The sequence below is a fragment of the Monodon monoceros genome, unplaced genomic scaffold, assembly GCF_005190385.1.
Source record: "Monodon monoceros isolate NGI ecotype Baffin Bay Population unplaced genomic scaffold, NGI_Narwhal_1 Super_Scaffold_16, whole genome shotgun sequence".
Classification (NCBI taxonomy): domain Eukaryota; kingdom Metazoa; phylum Chordata; class Mammalia; order Artiodactyla; family Monodontidae; genus Monodon; species Monodon monoceros.
The window spans coordinates 72,967,221-72,993,196 of NW_021703772.1; the positions used below are offsets into that span (position 1 = coordinate 72,967,221).

General features: G+C 39.6%; 1 protein-coding gene across 10 annotated transcripts in view; it reads left to right on the forward strand.

Annotated features, from left to right (window-relative positions):
* Nucleotides 1–25,976, forward strand: part of CCDC148 (coiled-coil domain containing 148) — a 408,125-nt gene that overhangs the window by 214,442 nt on the left and 167,707 nt on the right. For all 10 annotated transcript variants that reach the window (XR_003793865.1, XR_003793866.1, XR_003793868.1 and 7 more), the window contains one exon: nucleotides 5,328–5,446. Coding sequence is in view for 6 of the 10 variants with exons in the window: in XM_029224755.1 (XP_029080588.1) it covers nucleotides 5,328–5,446 (119 nt within the window). In the remaining 4 variants the exon portion in view is untranslated. The remainder of the gene's footprint in view (nucleotides 1–5,327; nucleotides 5,447–25,976) is intronic.

Sequence of the window (25,976 nt, forward strand, 5' to 3'; positions counted from 1 at the left end):
GAAAGTAATGGAACTGTCCTTAGGGAAATGTTTAGTTTTACCATCCTGCAAATAAAACTGCTGGCCTGGTTCCCATCCATAACTTTGTTATTCTCAGACCAGAGACCAGAAAGTGCTCCCACTCACCTAATTATGATCACTTAAGCCCTTCTATGTGTTATTTACAATACAACATACTAGGGGTACAAAGATGAATAATGCAGATCAATATGGAAAGTATCATGCTAAGGATACATAAATAGTGCCTTAGAAGGTACACCTAGTTATGTCTGGAGGAGAGGGGAAAGGAGGAAGGCTGAGAAAGCAAAGCTACAATTGAGTCTTAAATGATGGACAGGAGGGATTTAGCAGGTAACAAGGCAGGGAAGACCATGCCAGGCATGTAATAAATGTCCAAATATATCAGTAACAATCCAGTGTTAGACCCTCCTGAAAAAGAATCAAGGAATACAAGGCAGAACAAAGAAGGGAGGGTAATAAATCTTAATTAAGGATCACTGGTGTGCCAAGGATTGAGCGAACATTTTCTTTTTTCAAAATATTTTTGCTATTATTATTATTTTTAATGAAAAGATGAAATTGGAGCTAGGAGCTCTCTCTCTCTTTCTCTTTTTTTTTTTTTTTTTTTTTTACTATTTATTTATTTATTTGGCTGCATCGGGTCTTAGTTGCGGCACATGGGATCTTTTGTTGTGGCATGCAGGATCTTTCGATGTGGTGCACAGGCTCTTCACTGTGGCATGTGGGCTCTCTAGTTTTGGTGCGAGGGCTTAGTTGCCCTGCAGCATGTGGGATCTTAGTTCCCCGACCAAGGATCAAACCCGCGTCCGCTGCATTGGAAGGCAGATTTTATTTATGTATTTATTTATTATTTTTTAATATTAGGGGTTTTTTTAACATCTTTATTGGAGTATAATTGCTTTACAATGGTGTGTTAGTTTCTACTGTATAACAAAGTGAATCAGCTGTACATATACATATATCCCCATATGCCCTCCCTCTTGCATCTCCCTCCCACCCTCCCTACCCTACCCCTCTAGGTGGACACAAAGCACCGAGCTGATCTCCCTGTGCTATGTGGCTACTTCCCACTAGCTATCTATGTTACATTTGGTAGTGTATATATGTCCATACCACTCTGTCACTGGAAGGTGGATTCATAACCACTGGACCACCAGGGAAGTCCTACTAACATTTTCCATAGAGGATTCAGAGGAAGATTCAAGGAGATGGCATTTGTTCTGGTCTTAAAGGTAGAATAAAATTAACAGGTGGAGGAGGAAAATGAAGTTATGCTGGTTGAGAAAACTGCAAAAGGCAGATAAACATGAAAGTGCATGATCACCTTTTCTCTTCTATTTACGTTCACACTTTATAGATCTTTTCCAGTCTTGTAGCATCAAATAGCATTTGTAGCATTTTAAGTAGATATCTCCTTAATTTAGACCAGCCCTGAATTCTCCATTGAGCCACCCATCTGTACCTCCAGATATTTATTTGAAATCTCTACTTAAATGTCTTACAGTCACATCAATTGTTTAATGTTTAATACTGAGCCTCCTGACTTTCTTTTCCCAACCTGTTATTCCTTTAATTTCCCATCTCAGTTATTGGTACCATCATCCAACCAGTTGCTCTAGCAAAAACCTAGGAATTATCCTGGATTCCTTTTAGCTTCAACAGCCATGTCTAATCCTTAAAAGAACACTCTGACTCCACTCAAAAGCACATCTCAGATCTGAATAATTAATTTCCTAGATCCCAGTGATCATTTTTGCCATATTCTCTTTGGTCTCTGTTTCTCCTTTGCTCCTCTACTATCCATTCTTCACTCAATATAGCCCAAGCTATATTTTAAAAATCTAAGTCACATTATATCACTCTTTGCTTTAAACTCTTCCATATCTTTTTTGTTTTGTTTCTAGAACTAAATCTTTGCCTAATCATCTAGCCCCCATCCAGCTTCCCAAACTTACCTCCAGTCTTAACTCACACTACCTGCTCCAGCTGTGCTGTTTTCTTCCCAATTCTGAACATGTGCAAGGTCGTTCCCACTCAATACTGTTGCACCTAAAGCTCTCATTTCCTGCAGTGATCTCCCTCATCTCTTTCCATGGTTGTCTCACTCTCATCTTTCAAATTTTAATCCAAATGTCATTTAAAAATATGCCTTCTAATGGTTCTACACAGATTTTTCTACATCATCACCATACTTATTTCCTTCTTAGAATTGAACATGTAATATTCTTTTCATTCATTTACTTGTTTATTTTCTCTCTTTCCGAAACTCCCAGCTCCATGAGGCAAAGGCCTAATTTTTCTTTAAGCACCATATCCCAAGTACATAGCACAGTATCTGGCTTAAAGCAGATGCTCAATAAGTATTTTTTGAATGAATGAATGCCAAAGTCAGTAGTTTCTTAAGACTGTAAATAAGGGTTTGTAGAATCAGAGACATTACATAAAATAAGGATTGAATTTGCTTTGATCATTGGGAAGTCACTGGCAAGAGTAGTGAATTGGGGTGGAGGCAGAGGTAGGAATGTCATGGGTGAGGACCAAAATAAGAGATGTGAAATTGGAGAAGAATAGGTATCATTGACTGAAAGGGAACAATGAAGGGTGTGGTGCTACAGTCTTGGGGGTCTAAAGAAAGTCCTTTAAAATTTTTGTTAATGGGTGAGATTTGTGTAGATTTTCATGTGAGGAGAAGGGAGCAGCAAAGACCAAGAGGTTGAAGTTACAGGGGAAAGAAGGGTAGGCGATGGAGTAAGGTTATGGAGTTGGAATTGGGGAATAGGTTCTGGAGCCCAGGTGAGGGTTGCCTTGGAAAGAAGGAAGGACAGCACTTCCTCTGAGGAGCAGGACATCAAGGAAGGAATCTTTTAGGGTCTGTGTTTCCTCTGATAAAACCGAAGAAATAGAGGCAGGTATGGAGTTTAATATAGTGAATGGGTTTTGAAATACCACCATGAGCAATCGAGAGGCACTGGCCAGGAATTCATAAAAGGAATGCTGATTGTCAATAAAGATTCAGCTGAAATCATCAATTTGGTACAGTTGCTGTTGGAAGTCCCAGGATAATAAATCACAGTTTCTGCAGTGTAGTGGGAGAGAGGAGCAAGGATACTAATTAGCAAAGCCTTGTGGTGAGGGCTGTACTAGAGGAATAAAATTTTACGACCTGAACACAAAAGATGATGGGGAAGGGCTCATAGGTTCTGGTCATAAGATCGATGGCTATAATTGAAGCTTTTGGAGTTGGAGCTGTTCTCCATGGTGGTAGAATCCTGGAGAAGGAGGTAGCTCACTGGAATAGAGGAAGTCATAGGACTCTGAGTTGGCAGGTCAGAGGGGCTTCAGACTGCAGTTGCGTAGGAAGGTAGAAGGAGTTGTTCTGGACAACAAGTCCTATGTGTCTGTGACTCACGTATCTGAATTCTCAATGAATATTTGAGAATGACCTGGAAGTCCACACATGCCAGTGATAAGGACATGTAGAGGGTGATATAGCCAGATATTGTAAACATCAAAGGAAGAAGGCATTGTACATGAGAGGGACAGCATCAGTGTCTCAAAGTAGCCATTAACAAGGAAGAAAATGCCCGAATCATTCCCCAGCCTCTACCAGAGTCAAGGATGGAAATAATTGGTCCTGAGATGCCAAGAAGCCTCAGGTGTGATATACTTCTAGGGCCTGCACAGGACACTGCACCAGATGGTGTCAGTGATCTGAGGACACCAGAAACCTGGGGTTGGTATGCTTGTTGTCAAGGGACTGTCAGCAGAAGGACCACTGACTTCCCTCCAAGGTCAGTGCTGGGAGTAAGCAACATTATTGGTCTGTCAGAACCCAGAGAAAAATGCCCTTTAATCCAATATCTGTTCTTTTGAAGTATCTTCTTTTTCCCTCTGATTATGAAAGAATTATATATTCATTGCCCAAAATAGGGTAACACAGAAAAATACAAAGAATAAAGATCGCTTATAAACCCAGAGGGAGATAATATAATGGTTGTTAACATTTCCATATCTGGCACTAATAGAATGCGTTGGCATTTGTCAGTTAGGACTCTGAAATATCAGTCAGTGTTTCCTTTTTCTCCCTTTCCTACCCTTTCTTTCACTTTCCATCTTGGTGTGCTACCTTTCTAGCTTCATCTCTGTTCTCCCTAGATTCCGATCTCCATCATCTCTGGAGTAGAATCACTTTACCTTGGAGCCATCAGTAACTCATTAAGCATTGAATGGATGTCACTGGCGTGACTGCTCGTGTTGCAAGCCCTGCCACAGAGTTGCTATGGCTGTGGCCATGGTACTGGGATGCCTCTTTTGGTTCTCCCAGGTGTCAGAGCCCATGCTGCTGGGCAAGTCTGGAAACCACTTGGCTTTTCATATTCATTTCTCAAAAGAGAAAATGCCACCTTGGGGATGAGGCTAACCCATACTCTACCAAAGCCCCTCTGCTGGTAGTCACTCACTGCCATTCACCATTAAGGTACTGTTTTTTACCAGCAAGAAACCACTCTCTTGACCCAGACACAACATGGCAGGCCAGAGCAGTTGAATGGTCCTCTGTCAATTAAACATAAACTTCAACTGCCCCATCACTAAGGCAATAATTTTTTTAGCCCCCTAAAAATAGCTTATGTGTGCTTCAGGTTTTCTCATTCTGCCTCCATTCCCAGAAAAAGGAAGTAAAACATGCCTAGTGAGGAACAATGCTTTCACCTTTTTGAGCCTGATAAATCTGTCCTTTATGTTACCACATGAGTCAGAACTACTATTTATCACAACCCTGCTAATTTTTTCTTTTCCTCCTTCCTCCCACCTATCTCCTGCCACTTCCCCAGAAGCATAAAACTTTCAACATCCTGCTGTCCATTAGCATAAATAAACTCGTGCTTTTAAAGTAAAAATAGGTTTAATGCTATACTTGTTAAAGACTACATTACCATAAGAGGATAAAAATATTCTTGAGTAACAGGTAGATCATATACTTTAGAGACAATAACATGCTTTTATTGTGGTTCCCTGAAAGCCGATTATTTTAGCCATAGATTAAAACCTTAGGTCTCAGCACAAGTTACATTTCCACTTCAGAAACTGTTAAAACATGCAGCTTCTCAGGACATGTATTTTTGTGTTTTAACTTATTTTTTCTGTTGCCAATACACTGTAGGCAGATCTAAGAGATAAAATAGATGAAGGGTCATTTAAACTCAATATTTGCTATATGAAACAATGGATAATGTTGTTATAACTTTGTTTCTTGTTTTTAACATACCTGTTGTTAATTTAAATTTTATGTGATATTTATGCAATAGATAAGAAAATACTGGGCTAAAAGAGAGCAGAAATGGCAAGAAATGGAAATGAGAGATCTTCAGCGTCTGGAAGAACTGAAGAAATTAATGGCTGAACAGTCACTAAAAGACAGAGAAAGGTAAAAGAAAAAATTTAAATTGTGTGGTAATGGAATTCTGTAATGTGTTAGGTGAATGGAGTCTTCTGTAATGTGTTAGGATAAATAATATCAGAGGGAGCATTTTTCTATACTTAATGTGTCCTTACAATATTTATATTCATAAATGAATAAAATGATACTTATAATGTATTTTAAACTCTCATATTCATACATGAATCTCTAGTTTTCCATTTTGTTCCTCAGAGAGCTTCCTAGTTAAAATCCTCACAGAGGATTTCATAGTATTTGATTGCCCACTGTGTGTGTGAAATAATGCTGGCTGCTGCTGTGACTTAATATTTTTACCCAGAAGGAGGAAACCATTATTCAGATAAAAAGTCATTTACTACGACTGAGGCTGAGGAAGACAGTACGCAATTATTCTGTGCTCTGTGGTATTCATTCTAGTATACTTAAGATGTACCCAACGGTATAGGAAAAACCTGAATTCTCTAGGATAACGCAATTTTAGAGCTGGAAAGGACATTTGAGATCAACTAATCCAGTTTCCTCATTTTATGAATGAGTGCACTGAAAAATTAAAATTATTTTTCTCAAGGTTACTACATCAGTCAGGGTCAGTGAGGAGACAGAGACAACATGGTAATTAGGATAGGGAAAGTTTAAGATAAAGAATTATTAATTCTAACAAAAAAAATCTCTGTTATATAAAGGGATAAAGAACTTTAAAGAATGCTGCAGGGCTGAAGGGAGGGTTCTCATGGAAGGAACAAATTTGGAGGTGGGGCCCCCCTCTCTGTGGTTGGGATTCAGACCTCAATGTAGAAGGTGTGGTGGTGGCCCACCACATGGTGGAGAGGTTCTTGGATGGGCTCATCCAGAACTTGTTCCTAGTCACGGGGCAAGCAGGCAACACCCTACCTGCGTGCAGGAGACCAAAGCTGGAAGTCAAGCATTGCGATGGGAACCTCAGTGGGAACCTGACCATGGGAGTACCTCTGAAATTTGATGGGAAACTGGCCACGGGGTGCAACTGAACTCCACAAACACCACTGGGTGTCCCCCACACATGCTGCTGGTAGCCACGAAGCAGGAACAAGAAGGAGTAAACACTGGAACTAGGAAGGAAAGCCCCTTCCTTCTTCAGCATCCCTCCTGTACCCTTTTCTGACATGGCTAAGCATTGTACCAGCTGCAGAGAAGAAATAGTTACAGGGTCCAAGTCTATTTTCATAGAGCAGACAATGAAGGGAGATTTGGAGCTGAGAGACAATAAAGTGGTAACTGGCATAGTTATCTAGTTTAGCTAGCTCCTGAGTAGATTTTCACAAAAGATAAATTAAAAATAGATCTTACATTTCATAACATAAATCACAAGTTTTCTTTACAGTTCGTCAGTGTAAAAAAAAATTGCACGGAACTCTTTATACTTTCTGCTCAATTTCACTGTGAACCTAAAACTGCTCTAAAAAATGAAGTCTACTAAACTAATAAAAATTGCATTTTAGATTTATCATAACTTAGGATGACATAACTATTTTACACAACAAGGTTCACTTATATCTAGGAAGCTTCCTTTGTGACCCATGTGACCAAGCTTGCAGAGTGAATCTGTGGTTCCACACAGATGCCATGCAGTTCCCAACAACTTTCTGGATAAAATTCACATGATTTTCCAGGTATCTCAGGATTTATAATTGAGTTTAATCTATTATGAAGAAAGCCAATAATATAGCAAACCTAGGGCTCAAGGCTAAGAGATGAAACAACCAGTGAGAAATCAGTTAAACAAGCACAAACCAAGATATAGGAGGATACCAGAAGGCAGGCCAGGCCATGGGTCAGACAGGAACAAGCAGCTAAATACTAAAGGCAAGGCAAATGTGGGGGTCAAAAGGCTGGTTGGATAGTCTGAAACTACACTGGGGAAACAAAAGAGAGCCACAGGAATTAAAGGGGTAGGTAAAAAGGAACAGATGTGAAGTCCCAGCATCTAGGAGACATGCTTCTAGTAAAATCTGCCCTCATAGCCAGGAAGTTTCTTTGATTACAGAGCCATTTCAGTTGTGTGTTTCTTGTCCCAATAATTATCAAGCTGACTCAGCCTCTACGAGGCTCTGTTTTGTCCTTTGTAAAATTGAAGTGGATAACTTTTGAGGGCTAAGTGAGCTATCAACTTTTAAGGGTTTATGATCTGTGTATTCAACTCATATGAAATGTCGTAGATTCAGATAATTATGAATCCAACGCTTGCATGCCAGTGGGAAATCAGTGAGGAAGGCCATTAAAATATCCAGATAATATATCAGAAAAGAATTCTCAGAAAATTTTGGATGATATTGTAGATGAAAGGACAGTCCTCATTTTGTGATTTAGAGAGATGGAATTTAACATGCAAAAATGCTGATTGCTTTTGCTTCTGACAAGAACCAGAAGTTGTGTTTGTTTGTAACCATTCTGATGCTAAGAAATGTGGTTGATTGGTTAAAACGTATTTTTTCTACTACTGAAATACAATTCACAAATCTCATGTGTGATATTTTAGCTGTAGGCACATTTTTCTCATGTCAGAATAAGAAGGCTTGAAGCAATTTCCAGATCTGTTAAAAACACACATACACATAGCCTTGAGGGTTTGAAAAGTTCTGTTGTTTATTTCCTTTTTCTATTTTCTAATTCTAAGATTAAGTGTCTTGAAAACAATACTCATAAATTAGCACATACATCAGGTTGAATCATAAGGAAATTCCATTTTTGTGGGTCAACAAATGGTTAAGTATTGGCAATCTTATGAAGTTCAACATAGTAAAGAGATATAGCAATTCCTTTTATTTATTAATTAGATTTCCCATCTCAGTCTATTACAAGCTATCTTTTGCCCTCATCACTTTTTTTTAGGTTAATTTATTTATTTATTTATTTATTTATTTTTGGCTGTGTTGGTTCTTCATTGCTGTGTGCAGGCTTTCTCTAGTTGCGGCGAGCGGGGGCTACTCTTCATTGCAGTGCATGGGCTTCTCATTGCGGTGGCTTCTCTTGTTGTGGAGCACGGGCTCTAGGCACACGGGCTTCAGTAGTTGTGGCATGTGGGCTCAGTAGTTGTGGCTCATGAGCCCTAGACCGCAGGCTCAGTGGTTGTGGTGCACGGGCTTAGTTGCTCCGCGGCATGTGGGATCTTCCTGGACCAGGGCTTGAACCCATGTCCCCTGCATTGGGAGGCAGATTCTTAACCACTGTGCCACCAGGGACGTCCCAACCCTCATCACTTTTTAAAAATTGTTTTTGCCAAAATTTCCACTAGCCTCCTAATGCCCTATTTTCCTTTCTCAACATGCCAAAGAGGTTGAGGCGGAAGACTCTAGAATCAGGTTGTGAACATTAGAATCCTGGCTCTATCCTTTATAGCTGTGTAACCTTTGGGTAAGTTATTTCACTTTTCTGTGCTTCAGTTTCTTCATCTGTAAAATGAAGACATAAATAGTATCTACGTCATAGGATTGTTACAAGGAGTAAGTGAGATGTTAAATAGAACACACAGCAGGAACATAGTGAATATTCATTAAATATAATGATTACTATCAATTGACTTTTTAAAACATGAGACACCATCTAACATAATTTGTTTTCAAAATATTTAAGTATTTAAGATACTTTAAATAAAACGTGTAAGAATGAGGACACTCATAAAAAATAAAATGTTGGGAATTCCCTGGTGGCCAAGGGGCTAGGACTTGGCACTTTCACTGCTGTGGCCCAGGTTCAATCCCTGGTCAGGGAACTAAGATCTCTCAAGCCACGCAGCATAGCCAAATAAATAAAAATAAAATGTTAAGGTTAAGGAAACAGTGCCCCTTGATCACTAGCCTCATGCAATCTGTCCTCTAGAAGTTCTCTCTGTTATCAGTTGTTTAATACGTATACATACAAACTATCTACATCTACATAAAAAATGAGTTTAAGAACAACAACAAAGACCCAATACATTTTACAATATAATACTGTTGTATTCGCTCCAGTTGCCATAACAAAATACCATAGGCTGGTGGTTTAAACAACAGAGATTTATTTTCTCACAGTTCTGGCGGCTAGAAGCCCCAAGATCAAGGTACCAGTATGGTCTGTTTCTGGTAAGAACTCTCTTCCTAGCTTGTAGACAGCTGCCTTCTTACTTTATCCCTAGAAGGTGGGAAGAGAGACAGCAAGCTCTCTGGTGTCTCTTCTTATAGAGCACTAATCCCATCATGAGGGCCCCACCCTCATTACCTCATCTAAACCTAATTATTTCCCAAAGGACTCATCTCCAAATACCATTACATCAGGGTTTAGGACTTCAACATATGAATTTTGGAGGAACACAATCAGTTTATAGCAACCATTTGTGTAAAAACAAACAAACAAACAAAAAACCGATTTATGTATGTACAAATTACCTGTTTATTATTAAGTACTATTTATTGTTTGCTGCTAGCATATAAGGCTTTTGTGCCAATTAGAAAAGGTGCCCCTTTCCAGGGGAAAAGTACATAGAGCCCCTACAGGAAGCAGACAGATTAGGAAAAAGACAAGACGCCCCTTCTGAACCATGGAACACAGCTTGACAAGCAGAGGCAAAGCTGGACATCATATCCCCTTTTTACTCCTGGTTGAGTATCACTTTCTGCAAAGCACAAACTTCAGAATGGGTATCCCTGCAAACAGACCTACCTGATTCTTTAAAAATATTACATATTATCCATGTTTCTTCTAAAGTTTAGCCATCTGGGATTTCTTTTCATAAAAGATTGGAGCAAAATGTCTGACTTTCATATTTTGGTCTAAACTGATAGGTATCACGACACCAATTATTTAATGATTCATCCTTCTGCACTGATTTGAAATGCCACCCTTTATTATATATTACACTTCTAACTGTGCTTTTATAGTCATATGGGCTCTTGATTAGATTAAATAAAAACTGATCTATATTTATATTTCTACATCAGTACCATGCCGTTTTATTTATTCTGTTTTGCTATCTGATAGTACAAGGGTTCACTCATTGTTCTTTTCAAAAATATATTAGTTATTATATCAAATTTCAATGCAAAAAATCAACAGATTTTGAAATTTTGTTAAGGAGAGCTGACATATATGCCACATTTAATCTCCAGTCTAGGATCATCCTTCCAGAGTAGCTCTCCAGTTCAAATCTTCTCTTAGGTTCTTTAGAAGATTTCATAGTTCCCCCTTCCCCCCTCTGGTGAAGGCCTGGAAATTATTTTGGAATAAGTAGAAATGAGTGACCAAGGAGCCGATTATAAATTTTCTTTAGTCGCTATGTGAGAAAAGTGTCTGAACTAAGAAGTGGCAGTGGGAATGCAGAGGTGACAGATGCTTATAAAGTATTTAGATCAGGTAAAATATGGTGATTCATTTCACTAGGGATGGTGTTTGAGGGAAGACAGAGGAAGAAACATGATTCTGAATATTATTGAGCTTTTTCTGTCCTCTTGGGTTGAAAGCTTTTAGTTATTTTGTTTTTGATCTCTTTTATCTTCTAATAAATTCAATTGGCTATAGGTTTTTATTATCTGTATATCTTTGGCCACTTTCTACAAGGCTTGAAATACGTTTTTATTATTTAATTTCTAAATAGTTTATGTTTCACTTTTGATGTCCTAACAATAAATTGGTAGATATTGGGGTGCTTGCCAAAGACAAGGTTGATGGTAGGTTTCAGTTTCTTCTACTTTTCTATTTTCTGTCTTTTCATAAAAATGTGCAAAAATTCCTCATGATTTATGGGAAGCTACCAACACTGCTACTTTTAACGTAATAAAAAACTCTTTATTGAAGAATAACGCATATATCACAAATTCCCCTCTTTTACGTGTACAATTAAGTGATTTACACTTAGATAAAGTACATTTATATAATTGTACGACCATCACAATAGTCCAGTTTTAAATCATTTACCTCACCCCCAAAAGATTTTCATACCTATTTGCATTAAGTCCCAATCCCACTCCCAGCCCCAAATGACCACTGATCTATTTCTTACTCAGTAGATTTGCCTTTTCTAGACATTTTATATAAATGTAATGCATCTGAGTTCTTTCCCTTAGCATAATGTTTTTGAGGCTCATCCATATGGTAGCGTGTATCATTCGTTCTTCTCCTTTTGACTGATGAATAATATTCCACTTCAGCATTACTTTTTTTTTTTTTTTTTTTTTTTGCCGTACGTGGGCCTCTCACTGTTGTGGCCTGTCCCATTGCAGAGCACAGGCTCCGGACGCGCAGGCTCAGTGGCCATGGCTCACGGGCCCAGCCGCTCCGCGGCATGTGGGATCCTCCCGGACCGGGGCACGAACCTGTGTCCCCTGCATCGGCAGGCAGACTCTCAACCACTGCGCCACCAGGGAAGCCCCAGCATTACTTTTTAAGTCTGTTTTGCCAAGCCAATATAGCTTCCTTTCTTGTTGGTAAAAGATTAATATTAATGTATGCAGAATGGTTAAAAAAGGAAGTTTTAAAATTTATGTAAAGTATGATTTTTATAAAAGACGTTAATTTGTACAAAGGTCAAATATTCACTCACATTATCCCAAATGCATGAAGAATAGTAACTGATTTCAACTTTTTTATGAGTCCCCTTCCTGTAGGGTAGTGAAGAAAAATGGAAACTTTTAAAATTAAAAGTATCTCAGGCTCTTTCATTTCTAAATGGTCTCATTTCAGATTATCTCTGTCTCTTTGGGGGGTAAGGTAGAAACTCTGCTGGAGGTCAGACAACCTCCCCCAGTAGAAGGATGGGATGGCTGGTCAGCCTGCAGGTTCTGATGCCCCTCAGGGTCCTCATTACCCTCCACAATTTCACCTCATCCCTCCACCTCCCCAGGGTACAAGGCAGTGCTATCCAATAAAAATATTATGTGAATCACATATGTAATTTAAAATTTTCTGTTATCTACATTTAAAGATGTAAAAAGTAGCATGTATAATTGATTTTAATAATAAATTTTATTTAACCTGATCTATCCAGAAACATTATTTCAATATGCTGTCAACATAAAAATTATTAATGACATAGTTTACATTCTTATTTTCATACGAAATCTTTGAAATCTGCTGTACATTTTACACTTTCAGCACATTTCAGTTTGAACTAGTTACACTTCAAGTGCAGAATAACCTCATGTGGTTAGTGGATCCGTATTGGCCAGTGGAGGTGCACAATAAACCTTAGTGGCCTGTCAGTGGAGGGTTGAATGACTGATCTACCTGCAGATTCTGACTCCCTTATAGAATTGATATCATATTTTATATAAATTTTGAACCCTGCTTTTCTCATCATCTTGTATCTTTCAAGGTCTTCACTGTCCTTACCAGTTTGTCCTTGGTATTGCTTGTCTTTGGGAATAGGGCTTGGTCCTCAGGTAATCTGCTGGTAACATAACTGGATCCACTGAGCCTTAGGTTGCTGGTTAATATATATGCTGCTGCTGACTACACACCCTGCCATTGCCTCTGGTCCTGAGGTCCCCTCCTCAGGTCTTGCCAGCCCTGGTTTTCCCAGCACATGGCTTATACTTCCAGCAAAACCTTGCACAAACCATGGGGTCAAATGTTCTCTCATGTAATCTCTAAACACCTCCCCTTCCTACGTCATGCTGGACAGGATGCCATGCTAAACGCAGGGCTTCCCTGGGGAGCATTTTTTACCAGGAAAGTAGGAAACTAGCCCCATGTTCTTGGACTCTCCCATAGCTATCTCAGTGTTTCTAATAACCCCCCACTAGTTACAGTTGATTCACTAAGGGGTAGAAAGTGATGAAGCTGGCATCTGAGAACCGCACCTACTTCTCCTTCCACACTAGTGGAATGGCCAAAGGAAAACATGATATCCAGGAGAAATAAAATAGATGAGGTTAATATTTTCAAAATGTTTTCGCTTTAATATCTATATTATGATAACAGTTTTTGTTTCCAGGTAACGAAATGAAAGACAGTTTTGATTTTCTTCTTTATATTCCTGCATTTTCCAAAATTTCCACAATGAGCATAAATTTCTGGTAGGAAGAAAACACTCACAGTATTTTTAAAAATAATAAATAAAACATACTTTTCTATTTTCATTGATTGTTTGGCTGTGGGCTTCAAATTGGTGGGAAAAGTAGGAAGTAGTGGGAAATGTATAGAAGTGAATATGTGAATCCAAATACAGGAGTACCCTTTTCAGGTAACAGAAATGGCAGTCTTCAAAATAGACATAAGAGTATATACTTCTCCTTGGCTTTTTACCACAATGTTTATACCTGGTATTATCTAATTTCGCTGATTCTTCACTCGGAGCTCTTTTCTGGTCTTCCTGCTTCCTTGTCATTTGATCTCCTGATGGCTTTCCCCAGAGCCTTCTTTTCCCACCCACTGATTGAAGCTAAACTTTCTCTCTTCTTTTACGTACAGTGGTTCTTTCTTTCTTTCCAGCAGGACGCTGAATGCACAGCCTTCCTCCTGGGGCCTGTTGGGGCCAATGGCACAGCCCTAGTAACTGTGGCGTGTAGCTCTGTAAGCTGTGATGGTTCTGTGATGTTTATGTTTCTTTTGTTTTTGAGTAATTTTAAACATACTTGTATTGTCTCCCAAAACTTTCTTTACCAAGTATTCTTTATGTTAGATACACACAGGGAGGAGTAGAAAGTAAGGACACATAATGGTCATATCTCATTTTTTGTCTTTCCTTAACATCATTGCTTCCCATTACTATTGAAATTTGCAGAGTAAATGAGCAGAAATTAGATCACCCTTCCATGCATGGGCTCCCCTAGTCATTAGGACATTTTGTAAATCCTTGTTCAAATGTTCAGTCTCTAACTTTTCGGCAGTTCAGCTCTCTTGCAGCTAACATATACCTTCCTTCTTCTGTATTTGCCAATTACTGTTTCTACAAGGATGGATATAAGTGTGGCCTTTCATAAATAGCCTGCCTTTTCCATTTACCTCCTTCGTAATAATTTTAGCATATTAAAAATGTTTTAAACTATATGCTGTAGAAGGTAATTTTAAAGATTTCTAAAAGCAAATTAACTTGGCTAAGCAGTTCTTCTGGATATCATTTTATAACCAGAAAACTGAAGCTGGGCACAGCCAACAAATAGAAGGTACAGGCTCTAAGCACTTCATTGGTCAATGCTAATGTAACACAAGAACAGGATTTCCATTCTTTGATACAGTAGAATCACCTGGGAAGCATTCGAAAGTCCTGATGGTCCAGGTCAGGCCCCAGACCAATTAAATCAGAATCCCTGGCAATGGGATTTCTGCCCCAGCAGTTTTTGAAAATCCTCAGGAGATTCTGAAGTGCAGCAACATTTGAGAACCAGTGTACTAGAGTTATTTCCGTACTTTCTGAAGTATGGGCCTCAAATCATCTATTGGATTCTTGAGAAGATTCCACTTTTTGTAGAAGTGCTCCTAATTTCTCTTTGCCCAATGCTATACCCTCACTGAAATTGTTTAGGGAAGTCATGTAGGTGAAACTTTACATTCATGGGGGAGTTTATCAATTCTAAGAATCCTCTGTAAGGAAAAATCTTGCATTTCTCTCCAAGCAGGGGTATGTGTGTGTGTGTGTGTGTGTGTGTGTGTGTGTGTGTGTGTGTTTGAATGCAAATGTGTTTGCTTTTTTTTCTCTTTACAGTCCAGGTCTTTTATTTTCTTTACACCCATCATGCCATGGTGGGTGTTCCTTGGGAATGGGCTCCAACAGTTCAGGCTCCTTTCCGTTGGTTCTTACGAAGTGTGCTTCTCTGGTTGGAGGCAGGCTGGCACTTCAGTTAAACCCAAGTACCTTTCTCTTTGGCTTCCTTCTTTTTCTGATCATTTTCCTTCACATGTTTCAGGAAGCTGTCTCGGCTCTTAGAGTGCTTAATATGCTCGATACGCACATTAATTCTCTTGGCAAGAATCTTGCCCTTGTTTGTTTACAGTGATACCAACAGCATGCTGGGCAACATTGTAGATTCTTCCAGTTTTGCCATGGTAACATTTGTGGGGCATTCCTTTTTGAACAGTGCCCGTTCCCTTGATATCTACAATATCACTGTTCTTGTAGATTCTCATGTATGTGACCAAAGGAACAACTCCATGTTTTCTAAAAGGCCTAGAGAATGCGTAGCAGGGTGCCCCTCCTGTTTAGCAGTAACAAACACTAGTTTTTAGTTATTGTTTCCGAAAAAAGAGGGTTTTCCTATGTTGTAAAACAAATATTTGAAGTTGAAGATGGCGGTGACCGTTTGGAAGGAAGAAACTAGAGCCAGCTGCCTTCCTAACACTAAATTGGCTTTCTTAATCTAGTGTGTGTTTTTGGGTGCGTGCCAACAGCAGGGAATTGTCAGTTATTGCATTTTCTAAGTAGTAAAACCAGATGTTTCTCTGTATTTTCATCTTTTCTTAACAATATGCAAAATTCAGCATGTTATATTAGAAGACATTAGGACATTTGAAGTGGGTCCATGGTCTAATCCTTGAGATTTTGAAAGAGCATGTTCAATAAAGTGACTTCAACAGAAACTTTACAAACATTTGTTGTGTTTTTGCTTCTCAGCATGAGATTCCCCCGAATTAGTGGGAACGTTCTTGTTCATTAAATCTCTGCCAACCAAATCCCCATTCCAAGTGGCTGTGCCGAATGATGTCGACCAAGGGTCACTGTGAGGCACTAAGCAAACATAGTTCCTAGAAAGACTGTTCTGTTTTTTAAACGATATCATGAGAGTTTCACAAATTAACATTCGTTTAAAAGGCTGCAAGAGACCCCACTGTTAGCCAACATGCTGTCTTATAACCCACAGAGGTAATTTTGTCTAAAGAAAAGTAATAATAACATGTAGAACCTGCTCATCAGTGTAATATAACTGACTATGGTGTGTGCGTATATGTGTGTCTATGTTTTCACATACTGGGGCATTGATACACAGATCATTTGGACATAATCATAGTACTCCTTGAATGGATCTTAGCTGAGCAAGCATGATCAACAGAGGGAGGCTAAGAAATTTATGGACAAAGCATAATATATAGTGTCATTTTAATGTGAAAATAAATAAGCAAACTTGTGCCATGGGCAGACGGAGCACCAGCTGGGCAGGGATGGCTCAGCTGGTTGTCATTCTAAAGGTCTCGGACGGCGATTTATCTCCTGAGTTACACAAGTCCAGCTTCAGGTCTGTGGCCCTTTCCAAACCACAGGTAATTGGAGAATGCCTTTTGTATAGTAGTTTGGGCTGCTTTTTTTTTTTTTTTTTTTTGCGGTACGCAGGCCTCTCACTGTTGTGGCCTCTCCCATTGCGGAGGGCAGGCTCCAGACACACAGGCTCAGCGGCCATGGCTCATGGGCCCAGCCGCTCCGCGGCATGTGGGATCTTCCCAGACCGGGGCACAAACCCGTGTCCCCTGCATCGGCAGGTGGACTCTCAACCACTGCGCCACCAGGGAAGCCCTGGGCTGCTTTTACTTTAATGTTTACAACCTTGATTTTTGATTTTAGAACTCTTTGCTCATTAAAAAAAAAAGCTAGTGGATTTCTACTATATGCCAAGTTGATCTGTCTGTTGCAGTTACTTGTTTAGGACATAAAATGAATTGTCAGCAGGTATGTGTTTGGTAGAGGGCAAGCAATATTCAGAAACCCTTTATAATACATTTTTAATACAAAATGAGCATTACTGCATCCCTTTAGTGCCCACCATTTTTTTTTCATATGTATATGTCAATGAAATGATCACAGATGCTATAACTCCAAATAGAAGAGCTACGTTCTATGGTATTTTCAAGATTAAGTTATCTCATATTCTCTTCCCCAGGAACACACATTTTTATCTTGGTCCACAGATATTTAAAAGTTTCTCTTTGGGCATTGGGATGTTTTGAAACTTCATTACCTTTCTCCCATTCAGCATTTATACTAATACGTAGCGGTAGATGATTTGCTGTGTTCCTCTTCTGCAGCAAAGGGATGCTGTGTCCTCCAATGCCCCACACAGTATTTGGAGTAAATACTGAGTAAAGTGGAGCAACAACTTTGTATGGTATTGATGTCTTTATCACCAACCCCTTAGCTCGGGAGTTTTACTAAGCACTTTCAGGTAATGAAATAACTTTTAGGCATAAACTTTAGGAAGATTTTATAAAGTTGCAGGGCTAGGTAGGCAGAAATTTAGCAGCTATGATGGAAGTATAAAGCCATGGAGTGGGAGGAATGTAATGGCAACTTACACGAAATGCCACTATTGTGGCAGATACAATATAGATTTAAGCACTTGATGTTTATCTTTGTTTGCAGAACTACTCCTGCAAAAAAATATATGTGTGTACACACACACAGAGCTATCAGGTGATATTAAAGTAATTATTTAGTTAGTGAAAGGAGCATGTTTACAATCAGGGTTGTTTTCTTACTTTATATATTTTAATATGAGTTCTATAGAGTCGTATAATTTTAGAGCTGGAAGGAATCTTGGAAAGCATCTAGTCCAGCCCTCTTGTATTAACTAGGGTTCTAGTTTGCAAACAACAGAAATCATTTCTAGTTGAATTTTGCAGTAGAAAGATTTTGTTGAAAGATATTTGGGTAGCTTACAGAATTACCTACAGAACCAGCTCAGAAAATGGCTGGGAATAACAGAGGACAGGAAGATTAGAAAGAGTCAAGACAGTAACCCAACTCCCTCTACAGAATCATCCCAGTTAGTCCAACCACTGACCATTAGATGCCCTGCTTGCACCTCCTCCTCTGCTGTCTCTGGACTGTGGACATCACTGTTAGCAATGTGCCTCTGTTCAGATTCCTGCCCGACTGCCACTAACCATGGCCTTAACAGAATCTCCACGGGCGTTGCTTCTTTGCATCACTGGCTTCTAAGTGAAGTTTGTGGTGGGCTGAACTCAGGTCAGATGCTCATGCTCTAGCTGCAGAGGAGGCTGGGAAAGCAAGTATCTGACATCAGCTTACAGTGGGGATTTCTTCAAAAGAGGAAGGGGGCGCAGAAGCTGAGAAAAAAAGAAAAAGAAAAAAATGTCTCTTACAGTCATAACTTTAACTGGCAAAATTAACATGTACCCTTCTTTCTATACTTAAACTACCCAAAAGTTTCCTTGTACCTAACATTGTGTAATTTTACCTTTTACAACCCAAAACATGCTTACCTCATTCCTAAAGGGAATCAACTCAAAGTCTCATTTATTATAACATCCAGCCCTAAATTTAATATCTACAGGTGATATCTAGTCTGTCATGATCCATCTTGATATTCCATGACCTGTGAACTAAATTTTAAAGTTTACTACCAATAAACATATCTCATGTAAAATTGTAAGGAAAAGAGAGGTGAAGGAAGCAGACAGAAAATTAGTTTAAATAAATATATATGTATATACACATATATTTATACACATTGTATGTATATAGATATGTATGTGTGTGTATGTATATGGCAGAACAAGGATGAATGCCTTCCTTTGGTAAATGGTTAAGTTCACAATTCAAATTTATAATTTTTCTTCTCTATTATGCATTACATGTGTCCTTTCCTTTTAGCCAGCGTCTTGGTTGTGTGAGATTCTTTACCTAGTGGGTCAACCTATTCTGGCTTGTATAGGGTGACTTTTACCACTGGCCACATGATACTGGAAAGTATCCTGGGAATTCCTTGGATTCCCTCTACTTCTCCCTGCCTCTATTAAATAATAGCAGTCCTACTTCTCTTTGATAGGTCACTTTTTCCAGCAAGCACTGTAACCTCCTTTTCTACCTGTTTACTTACTGTTATTATAAACCCCCAAAGGCAAATACTTACATCAGCTCCTAATTCAATGTTACTTTTGTCATCCTGGTGGAAGTATTAGAAGCTAAAGTGAACAGAGCGTAGAATCTCAGGGAAGGGAATCAGAAATTTTGCAAATGGGTCTTTAGGGTTTGTAGTGAAAAGCACCATTCCCACTTGTACTTTTTGGTCCACCTATGTTCATATACTGGCCATGCTGAGAAATAGCACCATATGTTTGTCACTACTTCAGAGCAAAACCACCTCCTATAAAATAGCACTCAACCTCACAAAATATTAGTCCCCAGCTCATGATGTATCTGAGTCATCAATAGACCATTCCTCTGTTTTATAAGGATGGCAGCATATGGGCTGCAGCCTGTTGTCTTACATCTTACAGAGTGAAGGGAGTTCCTTAGGATGAAGCAACATTCTGTGGGATACTGAGTGCACAGATGGTGCAAACATGGTGTATAAGGAGAGAAAATCCAAATTGTTTTTCTGCCTTTCCCATGATAGAACAGGTGTGATATAATGTACCAGCCATCACCGGCTAATTCCCCAGGTGTTTTATATACCCTGTCAAGGGCTCAGAGTGGCAGTAGCCAGATCAGTCTTCATAAGGGCAAATCCGTGTAGTTGAGCAACATGTAGTTTCTGTTCGCACCACTGGGGGCATTTTATCATGAGCCCATTGAGCAAGTACCAGTCTTCTGGAGAAGAAGATCGATACACACATAGCACATCATCTCTTCCACCTAATTCTTCTAAATCACCTCCATAAGTTACTTCTACCCAACTCCGTCAGGTCCACCCATATAATCTGTCTGAGTCTTCCTGTCACAAATCTTCCAATCATATTCCTTCCATGTCCCTAACCAGCTGGCCCAGCCATGAACTATTTTCCACAAAATGTTATTTTTTTTCACAAAATGTTATTAATTCATCATTTATTCATTGACTCAAAAAGTATCTATTGAGTCTCTAATATGTGGCAGTCACTAATCCTTTAGCTCAGGTAAAGTGGACATTGAGATGTTCCTTTTAAAATTATACTGAAATGAAATGAAATGAAAATTTCCCTTCTTTACCACTTCTCAGGACACCAAAGTGGATAGCCCTGCTTGTGTCTGGTTCATTTTTTTTTCTCCCCCAGTCAGTTCGTCATTGAGAATGTCCCACAGGCCATAGTTGTGGGTTGAGGGAAGGATGTCAGTTGGAAGGAGAGAAAGCCTCCCGTTTGGGCAAATTACTTTTGTCTTCAGGTCATGCTCAAGCCCAATGCACTTTGTTTCATTAGTCTGTGCTGGAAACCACTCCCAGCTTTATGGCCAGGGGGCTCAGATAATACCCAGGTTATTATGAGTAGCTAGTCTCATTGTCATCTGGTGTCTTAAAGTCAAAAGTCCAATTGATACCTATAAAATAGAGATAAAAAATAATACCTGGGCTTCCCTGGTGGCGCAGTGGTTGAGGGTCCGCCTGCCGATGCAGGGGACACGGGTTCGTGCCCCGGTCCGGGAAGATCCCACATGCCGCGGAGCGGCTGGGCCCGTGAGCCATGGCCGCTGAGCCTGCGCGTCCGGAGCCTGTGCTCCGCAACGGGAGAGGCCACAGCAGTGAGAGGCCCGCATACCGCAAAAAAACAAACAAACAAACAAACAAAAATAATACCTGGTTGTTGAGAGGAATAAATAAGTTAAAACATAGAAGCACTTACTACAGTGCCTATTACATTGTACCTGCTTGACCGACAATAGTTATCATAATAATTACCAGGGTCCAATAGTAAGCCAAGAGCTATTTCTCAAAAGAAAAAGCATAACTTGCAAAGAAATCATGAGCATGCCGCTGAATCCTGAGGGTTTCTTTGATACAAAGACCTATAAAAGTTTTTGGCAGGCTCTGCAGAACATTCTGGTCATCCAGAATACACCAGTGCACCAGTGAATCCACAGTGTCATAGGGCCAAATGGCATTGCTGTCTGCACTGTGGCTTAGACCAGCTGGACAGTTTTCTCTTGCTCTGGCCACTGTTCAAAACTGCTAGCTTTTCAGGTCACCCACTAAACTGAATGGAGAGGCATTCCCAAATGCTGACTTTGGTGCCTTCAACATCCAAAGAGTATTGCCCAACATTGTGATTTTTTTTTAAGTGGGAAAGAGTACCATGTGTCTTTCACTATGCACATGGAGTAAGAGGGTCTATACTGAAATCCCTACCTTACCTCTTCCTGTATCTGTGACCTTTGGAAAGTTACTTACCTCTCTGAACACTCCCACACGGTTGTTAGCAGAATTAAAGGAAATGACATCTATAAAGCACTCATATTAAAATACTCGGTAATGTTAGTTCCTCTCCATACCCTCCTCCTTATCTATCATGTTTAGCCAGCTGTCTCCTGGCTTTGCCACATGGATGTCTCACTGGCGCTTCAAATTTTCCATGCTCCAGATGGAGCTACTCATCACCCCTTCCACCTGTTCTTCTTCCAGTGTTTCCTTTTTGTAAATGACTCACCCCGCTCACCCTACTGCTCAGTCAGAAGCCCAGGGGACTCCTCCTTCTCTCACTCCACACCGCCACCTCTCCCAGCCAAGGGCTTGGTAAATCCCATGAATTCACCTTTTCAATATTGAGCCTCTTTGCCATCCTGATCAGCCTACTATCATCTCTCACTTGAATTAGGGCTACAGCTTCTCCCTACATCAGACTTGCCTGCTATGCAAGCACATCCAGTCACAACATTATAATACTGAAAACCCTTCAGTGGTTTGTGTTCACACTTCGGATAAAGTTCAGATGCCTTAATGTTGCTTACGAAATGAGCCATGGTCAGACTCTGTTTCATCTCTTATCTCCCACTGGACTCTTGCCCAACCCACTTCTCTCCAGACTACCGCACTCTGTAAGTTCCTGCAGGGCCCCAGGGTTTTTTTTGCCTCCACTGGCTCTTCAGACAGACTGTTTCTTCTACTGAGAACATTCTTGTGGCTAACTCCTACTTCTTCCTCATGTCTCTTCATGCTCAAATGTGACTTCCTCAGAGAGGTCTTTTCTGGTCCTCCTTAGACAGGGTAGGTCTTGATATATATTCTCATGGTGCCTGTTGCAATAAACTATTGCTGGGCTTCCCTGGTGGTGCAGTGGTTAAGAACCCACCTGCCAATGCAGGGGACACGGGTTCGAGCCCTGGTCCGGGAAGATTCCAGATGCCGCGGAGAAGTGCCACAACTATTGAGCCTGCACTCTAGAGCCCACGAGCCACAACTATGGAAGCCCGTGCACCTAGAGCCCATGCTCCGCAACAAGAGAAGCCACTGCAATGAGAAGCCCACGCACCACAATGAAGAGTAGCCCCTGCTCGCTGCAACTAGAGAAAGCCCGCGTGCAGCAACAAAGACCCAACACAGCCAAAAATAAAATAAAATTAATTAATTAGTTTAAAAAAATAATCTATTGCTGCCTTACAAACCACCCCATAACTTATTGGCATAAAACAACAACAATATTATTATTATTATTATTATTATACATATGGATCCATTGGCTCAGGAATTTGGACAGGGCCCAGAGAGGATGGCTTGTCTCTGCCTAATGATGTCTGGAGTCTCAGCTGGGAAGATGTGAATGGATGGGAGTGACTTGAATGAGTGGGGCTAGAATAATCTGATGACCTCTTTCATTTGGACTGGGATAACTAGAAAGTTAGGAATAGCTGGGAATTGTCAACTGGAGCTCTGTATGGTTTCTCCATGAGGCTTAACTTCTTCAAAGCACGGTGGGCTTAGGGGAACTGAACTTCCTACATGGTACCTCAGGGCTGCCATCAAACAAGGCAGAAGCCTCATGACCTTTCATGACCTAGCCTTGGAAATCACATGGGCCCATCAAGGGAATTTGGGGACCCAAACTGTCAAAAGGAAGAGTATAAATGAATTTGTGATCATGTTTAAAGACCATCACTGTGCCCTATATCTGTAAAATCTCAACACCCATGTTTTAATTGTAATTACTTGTTAAATTTTTAATTTTTTCTAGCAAATTGTTAATTTTATGAGAGTGAAATCTAGTGAAATCTAATTTAGTACTTTCTGATACTAAACTTCCAGGGCAGTCCATTTCATCTTCGGACAGATACTAGATTATTTTTTTTCTTTTCCTCTTTTTATTTATTTATTTTTGGTAGTAAGCCCGGATCTGTCTCACTGGCTTCCATACATTAATCCTCCTGCTATTGCTTGAGACCATGTGGAACAAGTCTGAACCTTCTTTTCCTTGACAACCATTTAAACATTAAGGATGGTTATCTATTTCTCTTCCCACATATCCATTCTCATCCCTATAAGTCCTTTCTTTTATAAGCTGTTTTTGGAAGGGGTATGCTTTCAACTCATTTGTCATTTATAGTGGAGGAAGGCTTAGGGGAAAACCCTCACTGGCCAAAGGAGCGCACCATCATGATTCAACACATATCATAGTTCAGGGTCACTATGGAAGTATTATCAAAGGATATAAATTATTGTAAATAAAGGTTATTACTTAGGAAGTTGCCTGTATCAGTATCTAATATACATTTGTTTAAATAAGACACATTCATATCTAGAAGCAAACTAATTTGATTGCACAGAGGTATTAACATGACATGGATCTGTCAAGGCAAAGGCCCTAGAGTGCAAAGACAGGGGAGTGGCTTCCCTTGCAGAGGGAGCGAGGGAGACACTTCTCTCTAGCTCCAGGTGGGACCTGGGCTGATAGATCACGGTTATGACTCTTCCCAACTACACTGATTACAAACTTGAAATGAGTCTTCCTATTTAGAGCAGTTCATGGCCTTCTTTAATCTTGAAGCTCTGGGAAGAGACTCCTATGGTCTGCTCAATGACATAAGAGCACAGAGCTGGGAATTCCCTGGTGGTCCAGTGTTTAGGACTCTGTGCTTCCAATGCAGAGGGCCCGGGCTCAATCCTTAGCCAGGGAACTAAGATCTTGCAAGCCTCACAGCACAGACAAAAAAAAAAGAGAGAGCACAGAACTGCTTTGACCTGTCATACCATCTAAAGGAGCCCCTTTCCTTCATCAAAGCCAAGTGGGGCAGCTAAAAGGCAACCAACACAAAGGTACAATTGTAAGTTTTCCCCTTTCTTCTCTGGGTTTAGCCATACCCAGCCTTCTGTCTATTTTTCACATTGCTTACAAGCTAAGAATTTTTTTTTTTTTTACATTTTTAAGTGGTTGAGAAAAAAAAGAAGAAATCATGTTGTGTGGAAACTGTATGAAATTTAAATTTCTGTGTCCATAAGCAAAGTTTTATTGGAACACAACCATGTCCATTCATTTGTCTATGACTGCTTTTGTGCGCCATAGTGACACCTATGGTGTAACACATACAGAACACACACAGAAACTCTGTGGCCCAGTGTGACAATGACAATGTGATCCATACAATGACTGTATGGCCCACAGGCCTAAAGCATTTATCTGGCTCTTTACAGAAGAAGTTTGCTAACCCCAGGTCTAACGGGATGGTGAAAGAGAGAGGCATTAATGCTGTTGCTTAAAAAAGCAAAACTTTTTTATATACTTGAGTTCTAGCCTTAAATAGCCTCTAGACTGACCTAACTGGAATGAAGGAAAGCTAAGAAAACTTGACATTTGTTCAAGCTAATGCACCATTCTCTCCTCTCATTGCATTCCTTTTTGTCTGTTCCCTTTGACAGTAAAGCACTTGGAGCTCTAGGTATGGTCTGATCCTCCTGCCAAAGCAGAGCAGAATTAAAAGCTTCTTCCCCAAGATAAACACATCAGTTAATTTTGCCCAAGGTGGCAAAGTATTTATGCATGTGTATATGAATCACTTTTAAGAATCCATATTGGACTAATAATCATCCTTCTCTTTTTTCTCCACCTATTTCTTTAACTTTTAACTTCAATAAAATTTTAAGCTTAAAGAAGAGTTGCAAGAACAGTACAAAAAAATTACCTAGATTTATGGATTTTTAGTACTGTGCCCTATTTGCTTTATCATTTGTAATCTTGCTCTCTCACTCTCTCAACACACACACACACACGCTGTGTTTTGCCATACTATTTAAAAGAAAGTTGCAGACATCATGACACCTCACCATTAAGTACTTTGGCATGAAATTGTTAAGAACAAGGACAATTATGATGTCTACGAAAATGAACAATAATTCCATAATATCATCTAGCATCCAGTCCATATTCAAATTTCTCTGTCATAAGAATTTTTATAGCCTCCCCAACTAAAATAATATAACCACATGAAGAAAAAATTATTTCAAGTGACTTCTGAAAATAGTGCCCTGTACGTCCTTATTTGGATGTATTCTAAGTGAAAAAGTGCTAGAAAGAAATCCTAAACTTCATTCAGTGGGTTTAATATTAGTGGTAACATTGGTATTGTGAGCTTGAAATATTTTATATTTGTGGTAGGATAAAACATACAAGTGAATATTTTAATGTTAACTGGACTAGGACTCAGTGTATAAGAAAAGATACCTATATTAAATTCGTGTTTGAGAGACTATAATATTAAATATAAAATTAAAATATCAGTGAGGACGTGTGATTTTTTTCTTTTCAAAATAAACTTTTCTTCCTCTGGAGAGCGTCACTGAATGTATCACTAGAAACAATGACACTTCAGTAGCAGTGAGCATACCTACTACCATTTAAATATGTGGTGCCCTTCCCTTCTGTCATCCCACTAGATAGGATC